We start from the raw sequence: 14,629 nt of genomic DNA, 5'->3' as shown, positions 1-14,629 counted from the left end.
AAGAGGCAGTGAAGGAAAAGAAGAAAGCATATCAAAAGTTTCTGGCAAATAAGTCAGCTTTTACTCTTACAGAATACAGAGACAAATGTAAGAAAGCTAAACAGTGTGTAAAACTAGCTGAACAAAAGTCATGGGAGGACTTTGGCAAGAATATAGAAAATAAATATCAAGAAGGTGGCAAAATATTCTGGAGGTTGTTGAAGAAGCTTAGGAATGGAGGAAAGAGTGCTGTAAAAGGTGTTAGAGATGATAAAGGTGACATGAAAACAGGAGAAAAAGATATCCTTGAAGTATGGAGTAATTACTTTGAAAAAGTGCTAAATGAAACAAGCAGTGACGACAGCACAGTGATAAAAAACACTGACCAGGCATGCAGTCAGGAATACATATCCATACTTGAAGTAGAAAAAGCCATCAAAGGCTTGAAATGTGGAAAGGCAGCAGGAGTAGATGATATTCGACCAGAAATGCTGAAGTATGGTGGTATAAAAGTCTTACAGTGGCTGCACTTCATAGTTCAGAAAGCCTGGACTGAGGGACGAATTCCCGATGATTGGAGTAGAGCTCTCATATTACCCATATATAAAAAGGGAAATAAAACTGAATGTGAGAATTACAGAGGTATTTCCCTACTGAGGCAAGATCTATGCAAGTATACTTGAGAAACGGTTGAGAAGAATTGTGGAAGAAAAGCTTGGTGAAGAACAAGCTGGATTCAGGCCAAATAGAGGCTGTCAGGATCAGATCTTCACTTTACGACAAATAGTCGAGAAAGCATGGGAATATAACAAAGATCTGTATTTAAGTTTTGTCGATTTGGAAAAGGCATATGACAAGGTGCCAAGAGAGAAGCTATTCAATACACTGCAGTTATATGGTGTCAATGGGGCATTATATCAAACAATACTTAGTCTATTTGAGTTGTAAGTCAGCAGTTAGAATTGAAGGAAGTATACAGGAAGATGGTTTTATGTCAAATCTGGTGTGAGACAAGGATATACATTATCCCCTCTGTTATTCATTATCTATATGGATCGCATTATGAAGGAAAGTGGTATTAAACATAATATCAGAATTGGAAATGTTAATGTCAGCTCTTTGCTTTATGGGAACGATGTTATACTTATCAATAAATCCACTATGAGTCTGCAAGATTCCTTGACTAAATTGAATAACTGTTGTAATAGATATGGTATGAAGGTCAGCAGTAAAAAGACAAAACAATGAAAATAGGCAGAATCGTTGAAAATGTCAACTGCATTGTGAACGGAGAACCTGTGGAACAAGTAAAACATTTCAGCTACTTAGGCACGATTTTTAGTGAAAATTGTGAATTAAATATGGAAATAGACAACAGAATCAACCAAGCTGGTATGGTAGGAAGTCAATTGAATAAATTCATATGGAATAAGAGAGAAATTAGTTGGAACACTAAGTTAGCTGTATACAAGACAGTGTTCAAACCAGTTTTAACTTATGGATCTGAGAGCTGGGTCAGAAGTAAAACACTTGACCAAAGACTAGAGACCTCAGATATGAGAGTCCTGAGAAAGATTAGAGGCGTGAACAGATGGCATCAATGGCAATATCATATTAAAAATGAGGATGTTAGGAAAGAACTTGACATTGTCAGCATCCAGGAATGCGTTAGCAGAGCTAAGCTCAGGTGGTATGGTCACTTAAATAGAATGGGAGAGGAAAGATTAGCAAAACAAGTGTTCTCTGCCAGGTTGGCAGGAAAACGACCCAGAGGAAGACCAAGATATAGGTGGATTGATACGGTACAAAGTGCCTTAGACAATAGAAATATAAGATCTGATAATGGTGGGGTCTTGACAAGTAACAGACTGATTTGGAGGAAAATTGTAGATAGGAAGTTAATAATGATGTAAATTTTCATGTAGTACTATCATATCCTGTACACCCCTTGAGGGTACATGGCAGGAATTTGATGATGATGATAAGGAACTTGCCGTTCCTCTTTATAAGGCCTTGATACACCAACATCTGGATTACTGTGCTCAAATCTTGTCTCTTGGGTTTCTTGCGGAATGAGGAAGCGATGGAGAGGATTCAGAGTTGAGTGGCCTGTAGAATGTTCCCTATGAGAATAGATTGAAAGGGTGTGGATTTCTGAAGTTGGTTGATAGAAACATTTAATTTGCTTAAAGGATTTTATAGGATAGATGCAGGGGAAATATTTCAGCACTTGGCTAGGGACTAGAACAAGGAATCATTCCTGGAAGTTGAATAAAGGTTGTGGTTAGTTGACATGTGAGGACTAGGTTTTTGGCTTAGAGATTTGTGAATGAGTGGAATGGGTTGACAGAATCAATTGTGAGTACTTTGTCTGTTAATGGGTTTAAGGAGAGATATAATAAATTATGTGGATAGTTTAGGTCTCCCATGATGAATCTTTGTACTCCATGGAGATGCCCATACAATAATAATAATAATAATTATTATTAATAATAATAATAATTATTATTATTATTACGTGACACCGACGAGGAGTTCAAAGACTTGTTGAGGGAAGGCACCTACTTCACAGCTCTCCATCTCCACCACTCAGTCCACCAACTACAGCAAACTGCAGCCACCATCATCGTCTACACCAACATCATCTACTGACCACCACTAGTATTTTCACAATCACAAACATCCATGCCCATGGCAGGATTCGAACGCGCAGCCTTTTGGCTAGAAAGCAGATACGCTAACCACTTAGGCCAGATAATAATAATAATAAAAACCTCAAAAAGCTTTAGGATTACTCAGTTATTGAAGAACACACTAACAAGGTAAGGAAGCTATTTTACCTCTGTATAAAGTTTGATATGGCCACATCTGGACTACTGTGAGAGATGAGGACATGGTGGATAGAATGCAGAGGTGTGACCAAGATATTGAGTGACCTGTATGTATTATTACTCCCTATGACAGTATACTAAAAAGAAATATTTACAAAAATTTGTTGATTGGTTGAAAAGTGGAGATTTAGATAGGAAAGATGTTACTAAAAAGATTTTTATATAATTGATACAGAGGAAATTCTGAAGTACATTTTTTTATATTATATTGCTCTTATACAGGAGAGATAGAAGAATCTACTGCGCATTAGTGTTGTGTGTGGGGATATAACAGGTGAGGGTTTGGGAAGAAAGTAATTGACATTTTTGTTGAAGAGTTGGAAGTGTTAGCTTATTATTATTATTATTATTATTATTATTATTCAGGCCTCAATGGAGTCAAAAGACTCATCGTGGGAGGTCCTTCCTAAGAAACACAAAGTCTATCGACTCATCGAGGGGAGTTCCCCCCCCTAAGAAACACAAAGTCTATCATACCACTCCTTGAACTCATTGACTGTTCTCGCTCTCACCACTCCATTAGGCAATGCATTCCATGGTAACCCTCTGCTTCCTTGAAACTGGCCCACCATACACAACTCTCTGATACCTATCGGACAGCCAATCCTGAATCCAGGTGACCAATCTGACATCCAGACCCATATTCTGCAACTTAAATATCAGCTTATCATGTGGCACCCTGTCAAATGCCTTCGCTAAGTCTAGATAACACTTTATGAGAAGGCTGTTCCAAAAGAACCAAACTAGGCTGAATAAAAGATGATGATGAGAAGCAGGCTCTGTGTGCATTTGCATTTAGACTAAAAAGGAATTTTGTGCTTGCTGTTGCTCTTATTTTAACAGATCCAAGAGAAAGCAAGGGAACAATGATTGTCAGTTCAGTGAAGTAGTAGTAGCCATCATGGAACTATCTATAGAAAAGACAGAGTCAAAACATTGCAAGAATGGTTGAAATGAATTAGTGAGGAAGGGAATGGTCTATCATCTGGCCTGATTAGCAGATAACTCTCCAACTAACAGGCTACAGGTTCATATCCCACCACAGGTATGGATCTTTGTGATTATATTTAGGTAGAAGATGATTTATAGGTATATAAGTAGATGTATAGGTAGAAGAAGATTTATTATAGTCTAACCAAATGGGAAAAAAAACAAAACGAAAAAACTTCTAAGTAGAAGATGAATTGCATTGCTCAGTATCTACTTCTCCAATACTTTATTGACTACTCCTGAGATACAAATTGGTCTATAATGAGATAAGACTATTTATCCTTTCACTGAACAGTTTATCCCAAACCCTGATACCAAATTAATTTGAATAAAATCTATTCTATAAGTACAAATCCTTCTTGCCATCAAAATCTCCCCTATATAACACACTGTACATCATTTCTCCTGCACAGATTGCTCATTGAATCGTTTACAGTAACAGCCTTCCTTCTCAGTTCACCATATCTAACCTTGGCAACAGACTTGCTTTTTTTTCCCCCTCCAACAATGCTTTCATATCTCTACTCATGTTATACTTATCTCCTTTCAATTCACAACTTATAATTATTTTAATCATAATTAAAAATATCAAACTATGTTGCATGATAGAAAGTAGTTCATAAATATTTTCATTCATAGGAAAAATCCTAATTTTCATTCTCACAGGAATGGAACATGGATGTTCAAAAATACCAGTAATTATTACACCAAATTCAAATGCTTCAAATCTAACAGAAATATTTATATGGTTGTTTTGCACATTTCTGATTTATGTAATTTTCTTTAGTTTAGGACCAATGAATTTTTTTCTCAAAAGGAATCTTTCTTTATTCCTATAGGAAGATCATGGCAAGATAAAGTAAAAGAATTAAGAAATAAATTGAAAGAACGAGAAATAGACGGTACTATTCTGACAGCTCTTGATGATATTGCATGTAAGTATATTAATTTTGGTTTGGTTTGCTATTTGAAGATTTTAATATTATTTATAAGGAGGAGGAACACATACAGAATTTCTTCCATGTAGTCTCTGTAGCTCAGTCAGTAGCAGTGATGCCCTTTGGTTAGTAGGACCTAGGTTCAAATTCCAGGTTGGATGAGTCTTTCTAATTCTAATATTCCAGATTGGATAGGAGCCTTTCTAAGAGCTTTTAAACTGAAAGTGAGTTAGCATCCTCATACAAAGGTAGTTTTTCATCTCATAAAATACTCAAACTGAGTAGTAAACATGCATGCAATTGACAGGCATACCAGACTATCCAGATATCGATCCTGCTCCCTATTCTATCGTAGGGAGGAGGATCAATATATCTATAACATTAAGTTTATATTTTATATATTCGTTCAGTTTATTTTGGGAGGGACGAATGGGCCTAACATATTAAGGAGAAGCTAAATTGTCCTTAATTCCTGCCATGTAATTGTCTAATTTTTTGAAATTTTCTAATCCCAATATATCTAAAACCCCTACTTGAAAGGAATTCAACTCCCTTTAACTCTCACCACACACTCTAGTAATGCATTCCATTTTTACTCCATTGTTCAGTTCAGTTCAATAAAAACTTCCTAATCCTTTCATTTTCTGCATCTCCACATGCTCTCCACGAATGTTCTTTCATTCTTCATCTTACTATCATATATCATTGTTTAAAATAGTCTCTATATGTGTCCTACTCTTGTTGCTTCTAGTTTTCTTTGAAAAAAATTCTATAATTCACATTCATGCAATGCAAGAATGATCATGTGGAGGTACTTCATGATGATTCATGTCCTCTCTCTCACTTTTAAAATAGTATAGGAATTAAAATCTGGCACAGTAGTCCAATTTAGAATTACTACTTGTTCTATACACAAAGAATTTACCAGAATTTTTTGAAATTTTCTTTAGTTTAGGAACAATGAAATTTTTTATTAAAAAAAATAATGTTTCTTTACTTCATATAGGCAGATCTCGTCTACCAAAAGTTTTGGAGTCCTCTTTAATGATCATACTTCACTCATATTTCTATCTTCTTTATGTTAGTGTTCTTAGCTTCTATTGTTTCCTGAAACTGCTTCCCATTAATATGATATTCAGCTCTCATCTTAAGTTTAATAAAATATACTTTTACATAGTAAACCTGCAATCCCATTTTTATCTTAAAATTCCAGATCACTCATGAATTACTTGAAGTGTTATATCACTTTGATCCTGTCCTAATTTTCCAATCTAAATTATCATTAACTATAAATCTTCTCACTCCATCTACCATATTCTTAGCATCTATCTGGATCTAAAGATAAAATTTAAATAAATAAAATAAAAAGAAGCCAAAAACTGATTACTATTGCACTTGTACTGAACTAATTTTGTTTGACATTATCTCTCCTCCTCCCAACTATAATTACCTCTGATATGCAGTAACCAACCCAGGCAATACCTCCAGAAAGTCGTGACTCATCAAGAGAGGGCCTCTTATAGGTCACATAGTGCTTAAATATCTATCATCTCTCTCTCTCTCTATCTCTGAACACATTTCTTAAAGATGCACTCACAGCATCCATGGGTGGCCATTTCATACACTCATCACATGCCTTGAGAAAAACTTGGATTCACTTGTTTCCTAACCACACTTACTCGGTTTCTAGGGAATGACTTCAAGTTCTCCCACTTGCCAAGGGCTGTAAAATCTCATTTGTATCTATACTGTAATATTCCCTTATCAACTTATATGTTTCTGTCATATCTCCTTTCTTACATCTATTACTCAAACTTTGGAGACTACATTTCCTCAATCTCTCCTCATATGTACAATTTGCTAAGTGATATCATCGTGGTTATTACTTGCTCTAGGTGTTGAAATAAATATCCAAAGAATGAATCCTTTTTGATCCTCAGACAATTATTCTGGAGTGCAACGATTTTTTTTTTTTTTCATATATTTCTATCTTACTGAAACAGTTTATGTTTAGGTTCTAGGATATCTTTCTTTGAAGATATTATCCAGAGGAGTGAAATTTTTTTTTCGCTCCGGTAAATCATTCTGGTTTGAAGCAAAAAAATTTCGCTCCTCTCAGAAAATGATGCTCCATCTGAAAAACACATGTGTACATGCACACAGACATGTACACACATACTGTGTATATATATATATATACACGATGGTGGTCTGAAAAGTTCTCAGCTTCAACCATAGATGTCAACACTATTGGCAAGATTTTTTTTTTACTGAGTTTGTACATCTGTCATAAGCATCCATGTGAAATTGCAAGTCATTCTATCAAATAGTTTGTTTTATACAGCTGTCTGAAGTAAAAGTGTTATCTGTATCCCTTGAAATGGATAAAATTGAGTATCATGCGGTTATGAAATTCTTTGTAAAAGGTTTAACGCCAAAAGAAATTCATTCAAAGTTCATTAAAGTTTATGGGCACTCTTCTCCTTCATTTTCTACAATTAAGAAATGGGCTGCTGAGTTTAAACGTGGCTGTACCAGCCTTGAAGATGATCCACGTGAAGGACATCCAAAAAGTGCAACAACACCAGAAATCATTGATCAAGCACACAATATGGTATTGGATGACCAGCAAGTCAATGTGTGTGAAATTGCTGACACTATAGGCATTTCAAGAAGAATGCGTAGGATATATTTTGCATGAAAAATTGCAAATTGAAAAGCTTTGCGCAAGATGGGTGCCACAAAGTGGCGACCCATACATAAGCACTGCGACACTGCAGCATCCCAAAGGAAAAAATGAAAAAATTAAATTTTGTCTGTGTTTATAAATAATAACAATGCTTACAACATTATATAAATGCGATACAACATGTTAAAGGTTACAGCTTCTGTTTCGACATTGATTGAATAGTTAATAATTGAAATTATTCGATTAACACTTTAGATTACGAAACAAATCCACTGCGATCTAATGCCGATATTCGTTTGCACTTGTCATTGTACGTTACGTCATTAGATACACTGCCTCTTGGGCAGTGTATCATAATAAGCTTGCACGCATTATTTCTGTGAGATATAAACATATATTATTGGTGCGTGTTCGTGGTGAATTATTTTTTTTAAATCTTATTTTATTTTATTAAAATAACATATAATTATTTATTTATTATAGATACAAGGCTGAATTATGACGAGTGTCACTGTTGAAAATATGAAAAGAATTATATATTTTCAAATATCGTTACACGAAACAAATGCACTGCGATCTAACGCCGATATTCGTTTGTGCTTGTCATTGCACATTACATCATTAGATACACTGCCGCTTGGGTAGTGTATCATAAGCTTGCACGTGTTATTTCTGTGAGATATGAAATGTTTATTATTGGTACATGTGGTGAACTATTTTATGTAAATCTTATTTTATTTTATTAAAATAACATATAATTATTTATTTATTATAGATACAAGGCTGAATTATGACGAGTGTCACTGTTGAAATTACGAAAAGGATTATATTTTTTCAATTATCGTTACACAACAAATGCACTGTAATTTAACGCTGATATTCATTTGTGCTTGTCATTGCTATTGATACGAAACTTTTATTATTGGTGTTTGTTCATGGTGAGGATGAAATATTTTTAATAAAGCAATTTTTTAATATGTAAATTTATTTATTAATAAATTCGTTACTGATTAAGAAAAAAAGTTTTTTTTGTTGTATATGCAGCACCCCCACTTATTATTTTCACCAGCTGCCACTGGTGCCACCTTGCTCACAGCAGATCAAAAATGCTCACATGAAAATCTCTGAACAATGCTTGCAGTATTTTAACAGGAATAAAACTTATTTTGTGCATTCATTTATTACTATGGATGAGACTTGTCAAAACAGTGGACAGAAGCCGGTTGTTCAGTGCCAAAGAAGACAAAGTCGGTTCCATCATCAGGAAAAGTCATGGCATCGGTGTTTTGGGATGCTAAAGGCATTTTTTTTATTAATTATCTTGAAAAGGGTAAACAATAACCGGGGAATATTATTCCGACCTTTTAACCAGACTAGACAAAAAAATTCGTGAGAAAAGACCCGGTTTGCAGAAGAAAAAAATCATCTTTCATCAGGACAATGCACCTACCCACAAAGGTGTTTTGGCAATGGGAAAATTAATGGATCTGCACTATGAATTGTTGAAACATCCACCCTATTCCCCAGATTTGGCTCCCTCTGACTTCTATCTCTTCCCAAAACTAAAACTCTTCCTCACTGGTCAGCGTTTTTCTTCGAATCAAGAGGTGATTGCAGCTGTAGAAAGGTATTTTGCAGATCTTACTGAGAACCACTACAGGGATGGGATTATGGTGCTGGAGCATCGCTGGAATAAATGTATTAGTCTTAAGGGAGATTATGTTGAAAAATAAAAATAATTTTGAAATTATAAATCTGTTTTCTCATTGTTAGGCCGAGAACTTTTCAGACCACCTCAGTCTGAAAAGTTCTCAGCACACATGCATGCACATACACACATATAATGTGTGTGTGTGTGTGTGTTTTTAGATGGAACATTATTTTCTTAGAGTGAGATTTTTTGCTCCGACCTGGAAATATATAATAAATTTAGTTTAATCCTTTATCCCAGTGAGAGCAAACAAAGTTTGCGACTGAAAATATCTTCAGGACTAAATATAGTGTTGTACTATCTTACCTTGGTAAGTAGTACAACACCAGGCAACTCGTAGCAAAGGTGGAGCAAGCTACCAACACTCCTATCCCAGTATCTCCCATAATGCAAAACACATCTCCTTGTGGATATGTATACTGTTATACATTCAGGGATTGGCCACTACCCAGACTACTTTCGACCTTTATTGAGGTCTCTTCAGTGGGAGCCAGGCCCCGAGTTGGAGATACCAGGCAGAAGCAGTAGCAAGGTCATCTTTACCTATAGGAGTTGCCACCTTTTTTTATTAAATTACTCTGGATTTAGAGAAAGATGTTGAAAGTTTATTTTTCACTAGGTTAGAATATAATAAATTTAGTTTAATCCTTTATCCCAGTGAGAGCAAACAGAGTTTGCACCTGAAAATATCTTCAGGACTGAATATAGTGTTGTACTATCTTACCTTGGTAAGTAGTGCAACTCGTAGCAAAGGTGGAGCAAGCTACCAACTCCTATTTGGCAACTCCTATAGGTAAAGATGACCTTGCTACTGCTTCTGCCTAATATCTTCAACTCTGGGCCTGGCTCCCACTGAAGAGACCTCAATAAAGGTCGAATGTAGTCTGGGTAGTGGCCAATCCCTGAATGTATAACAGTATACATATCCACAAGGAGATGTGTTTTGCATTATGGGAGATACTGGGATAGGAGTGTTGGTAGCTTGCTCCACCTTTGCTATGAGTTGCCTGGTGTTGTACTACTTACCAAGGTAAGATAGTACAACACTATATTCAGTCCTGAAGATATTTTCAGGTGCAAACTTTGTTTGCTCTCACTGGGATAAAGGATTCAACTAAATTTATTATATTCTAACCTAGTGAAAAATAAACTGGAAATATATCTTCAGAGGAACAAATAAATTGTTCCAATTTGGATACATAAAAAATTCATGATAACAAAAAAAAATTCCTTTTGAATTGCCCTGAGAAGAACATTTTATTTTGGTTCAAATCCATCTCAACACTTGCCTGCTACTAGATCTTTTCGGTAATCTTCTCTGAGTCCAGGTGACAATGAAAGAATAACTTCCTTATTCCTACAAGGTAGTATCCTCTTCAACATTTATATCCGAAGTGATGGTTTAAACATCTTAGCAATGTGGTCCATAATTTAACTCTGTCTGCCGGGGTTTTGGCTTCATTGACCACCACTTGTGGCACATTACCGTTAACATAATACTCTGTCTACAATGTACTTAGTCTAATTAATGTATAACACCTTGTAACATTTTCACTTGCACTTTATAACATTGAAGTGATATTTATTATAATTTTCCCACAATCCCTGCAGAATCTTTTCAGGATGATCTGTTAAGATCATGGTGCAAGGATTTTGTATTGAGAATGTCTCATATCTCCCCTCTTAACTTTGCATCATCAACAAATATTTGGTGATGATACAAAGTGTCTGACAAATTTTAGCTTTTTTTTTTTTTTTTTTTTTTTTAGTTGTGAGTGATTCTTACTCAATTTCTCATGCTGGTTTCAAATATGTTTTTTAGTATTGTGTATAGTTTTTGAGAAACAAGTCTGTACATTTTTATGATATAAACACCATTAAACATCACTTTTGCATGATCTTTTTTTTAAGATTAAGATCTCTTACAGGATTTTCAATTCCTCTTGGGTGATTAAGAGTGGATCATCGTTTTTGACTGCAAAATCATGTTCTGTGTCAAATATTTCCTTTGTATCTTCGCTACTCTCAGTGTCTGTAGGTGTCGGATGTTTCGGTACTGCCAAATCAACAAAATGAGGTACTGGGTGCAAAGCTGATGATACACAATGTGTTTCTTATTTTTTGATAAAAATCCTGAAACTTTTGTCAGGCAGAAATAACAATAAAATAATTGGGTGACGCTTTCCAAATCATTGGAACAGAAAATAGCATGCAGGGTCTGGTCCCTTTCAGCCAAGTCCACAGATTAACCACATAACTTGCACAATACACATGCGGTCCAGCTTTTATTTCGATTATTTACTTTACAACCAAAATAACATTTGTAGGTTTCTTTAATTAACTTTGTAAATGGTCTCTATTTCTTCTTTGGGGTGAACTCCCCCCCCCAGCCACATAGCAAAACAAATTAGGAGAATTGATACACATAGGAGGCATTTTTCTGTCATGCAGAGAAGATGACACAAACTGTATCCAAGACTACTCATGCGTTGAATGGAGTGTGTAGGCTAACGCGGACCGATTTAATGTACTGCATCATTCTAGCGAACTATGCATGGTTGATGCAATGACAACAGAATGTGATGAACAACACAATAGATGACAGTTGCTCATACAGGGCCTGTTGTTTTTCTCTGGAATGATACGTGAAAGAAAAAATTTTAAAAACATATTTGAAATCAGTGTGAAACTGTTCAGAAATACCTTTCCTTGCAAAGGAAACAGTATGCGTGAAGTGTTGCAGTCATGTAATGACAGATGCCAATTACATGTTGCAAACTGTTTTATACAAATTTTCAGAATTTCTATAAAATAAATAATTAAATAAATCTGCTAATCCCTTTTATTCCTGATAGGGAATAAAAGGGGTTATAAAGGAATAAAAGAAAGGCCCAATCATAGATAGCTGGCCTGAAAATGACAGAATTTGCATTTCAGTAGATATTGAAGAAAATGCAATTGGACTGTGTGAGAGACTTAATTGGGATAGTTGTCTTGTCTAAACAAGCATGTCATAATTGTGATATTAATTTAGTTTCTGTAAAACATTTACAATAGATATCTTCCTTTTATTTTATTACAGGAATAATACTTTTTTTTTTTTTTAATTTTCAAAATTTGTTTCTAGGGTTGCTGAATCTCAGGGGTTCTGATGTACCCTACAATCCCGTGTTCAAATCATATGCATTTGTATCTGAAGATCGAGTAATGTAAGTTTTAGAGATGTATTTTAATATTTAGTATACTCCTGCTATAATGTAGGTCATTACATGTTGGTTTAGTTGTTGAAGATGAAGTCATGTATCAGGGTATCAATGTAAAATTGATTTATATGTATATTATGTCTACATTATGTGCAGAGCTTGTAAAATAGTGTGGAGCCTGCGTAGGCTGGGCTTTTCTGCCTGGAAACAGGCAAATCAGTTCTCCCATGAACGAACATGAAACAGTTATTGAACAAGAAAAACAATAAGAAACCACATTGTTCTGTAATTGTTCCCTATTAAAGTAGCATTGGTTTCTCACCCTGCACAGTTCAGTATTTGTTCTAAATGGATCACTTTTATCATAACATTTTCGAAAAGTTAAAATTTTCTATGAATTGCATTTTCGATGAATTATCGAAGATATATCAAGAGGAGTATGACAAGGATGTACCCTCTCACCTCTGCTTTTCAATATATATATAAATGAAATATTAACAATCTGGAAACAGCATAACCCATTTGGTATACAAATGACCCTGCAAATGAAGATAGATACACTGCTATTTGCAGATGATCAAATAGTATTAGCTACATCAGAAGATGACCTACAAAGATCATTAAAATCATTAAATGATATCTCAAAGTAATATAATATGACAATATCCAAAGAAAAAACAAAAATAATGGCATTCAAAGGAGAAAACCCAATAAGAAGTAAAATAGTGATAGATAATAAAATACTAGAACAAGTAAACACTTTCAGATACTTGGGATGTGATCTATCATACGAAGAAGAAAAAGACATAGACACTAAAATATCAAACTTTGTCAAAGTAAATGGCATAATAAATAATATATTTAAGCCATCCCTGGTACAAAAACACACTAGAATCAGACTATATAATGTCTTGTCAAAACCAACTCTTCTATATACGGAAGTGAAACATGGACCATGAAAAGGAAAGAGGAAAAACGAATTCAAACAGCAGAAATGAAGTTCCTCAGAAAAACAGCTGGATATACCAAGTGGGACCACAAAACAAATGAAGAAATCTTACAATCCCTAAAAATAAAACCGATTAATTACTTCATAAGACAGTATAAACAAAAATGGCTAGGACATTTAAATCGAATGGACAACAGCAGACTACCAAAAATATTATACAGATACAAAATAAGTGGATAAAGAAGAATCGGAAGACCAAGAAAGAGATGGCATGAGACCAGAACAGGCCACATGGCCTATATTCCATGTTAGGAAGAAGAAGAAGAGAAGATGAATTATCTTTCGATTAATTGCCTTTTCAGTGAACTCTCCGGATACCATTTTTGATTAATTTCAATTTGTTTTCTTTCCTGATTGTTTCTGCTGCACATTATTTTTGATTTATTAGTATTTATTCTTCATCAGTATTTAATCCTCTTTTCTCCCAGTTCACTTTTCTCATATCATATTCAAGAGCAAATAATTTTGAGGAAATAGTCTCCTTGTCAGATTTTTTTTTAATTTCTATTTCTCTTTCTTTTCCATTTAGGTTTATTACTGCTGAACCTCTCTCATTAATATAAATATCATCTATTCATGTATGTTTTGAAACTTTTAGCATTTTACATAGGTCTATTGTGTAAGAGGCTTTTTCATCTAGAAGTGCTTCTACACTCTTTTTTAATAATCAGTCTAACCTGAACCTGCACTGATGTAAAAGGCAAGTATTTGACCAGAGGATATTATGATTGGTGTCCACTCCATGCTGAGCAAGGCCAGATTTTTCAGGATTATTGTTGCTGATATATGATTGGTGTTCTTGTAGTCATTTTTCGACAGAATGTCCTGTTTGTCCAAAGTATGAGGGTGGGGGCACTCACACTGAACCTGGTAAACACTAGGAGAGGGAGAGAGGGCACAATTTATCTTTTGTGGATAGTAACCAAGAGATTTTGTTGATAGGGAAAAATGTAGAAACTAAACTGTATTTTTTCAGGATTTTTGCAATCATCTCTGAGATGCTTGTGATGTACAGGATAGGGGCTCACACACAAGTTTAGTGGTAAATTCATTATTATTATTATTAACATCTGACCTCCATGGAGTCAGATTCATCATGGAAGATGCACACTATCGCAGAAAAGCCCATTCAGCCATGTCTTAAACTGATTCAGTGTATCTACATTCACAACACACTCAGGACCCTTTCTAACATATCCTCATCACCATGAAATCCCGG

General features: G+C 34.8%; 1 protein-coding gene across 4 annotated transcripts in view; it reads left to right on the top strand.

The window, feature by feature from the left end:
* The window catches only part of LOC150096152 (uncharacterized), a 520,274-nt gene that overhangs the window by 194,798 nt on the left and 310,847 nt on the right, over window positions 1-14,629 (top strand). For all 4 annotated transcript variants that reach the window (XR_016549966.1, XM_090409454.1, XM_090409453.1 and 1 more), the window contains exons 7-8: window positions 4,700-4,795; window positions 12,326-12,407. Coding sequence is in view for 3 of the 4 variants with exons in the window: in XM_090409454.1 (XP_090265580.1) it covers window positions 4,700-4,795; window positions 12,326-12,407 (178 nt within the window). In the remaining variant the exon portion in view is untranslated. The remainder of the gene's footprint in view (window positions 1-4,699; window positions 4,796-12,325; window positions 12,408-14,629) is intronic.

This window comes from Typopeltis vanoorti, chromosome 19 (assembly GCF_054136105.1).
Source record: "Typopeltis vanoorti isolate ZY-2024b chromosome 19, IOZ_Tvanoo_1.0, whole genome shotgun sequence".
Taxonomy (NCBI): domain Eukaryota; kingdom Metazoa; phylum Arthropoda; class Arachnida; order Uropygi; family Thelyphonidae; genus Typopeltis; species Typopeltis vanoorti.
Note: the sequence above shows the minus strand (reverse complement) of the source record. Positions and strands in the feature narration are given on the sequence as shown.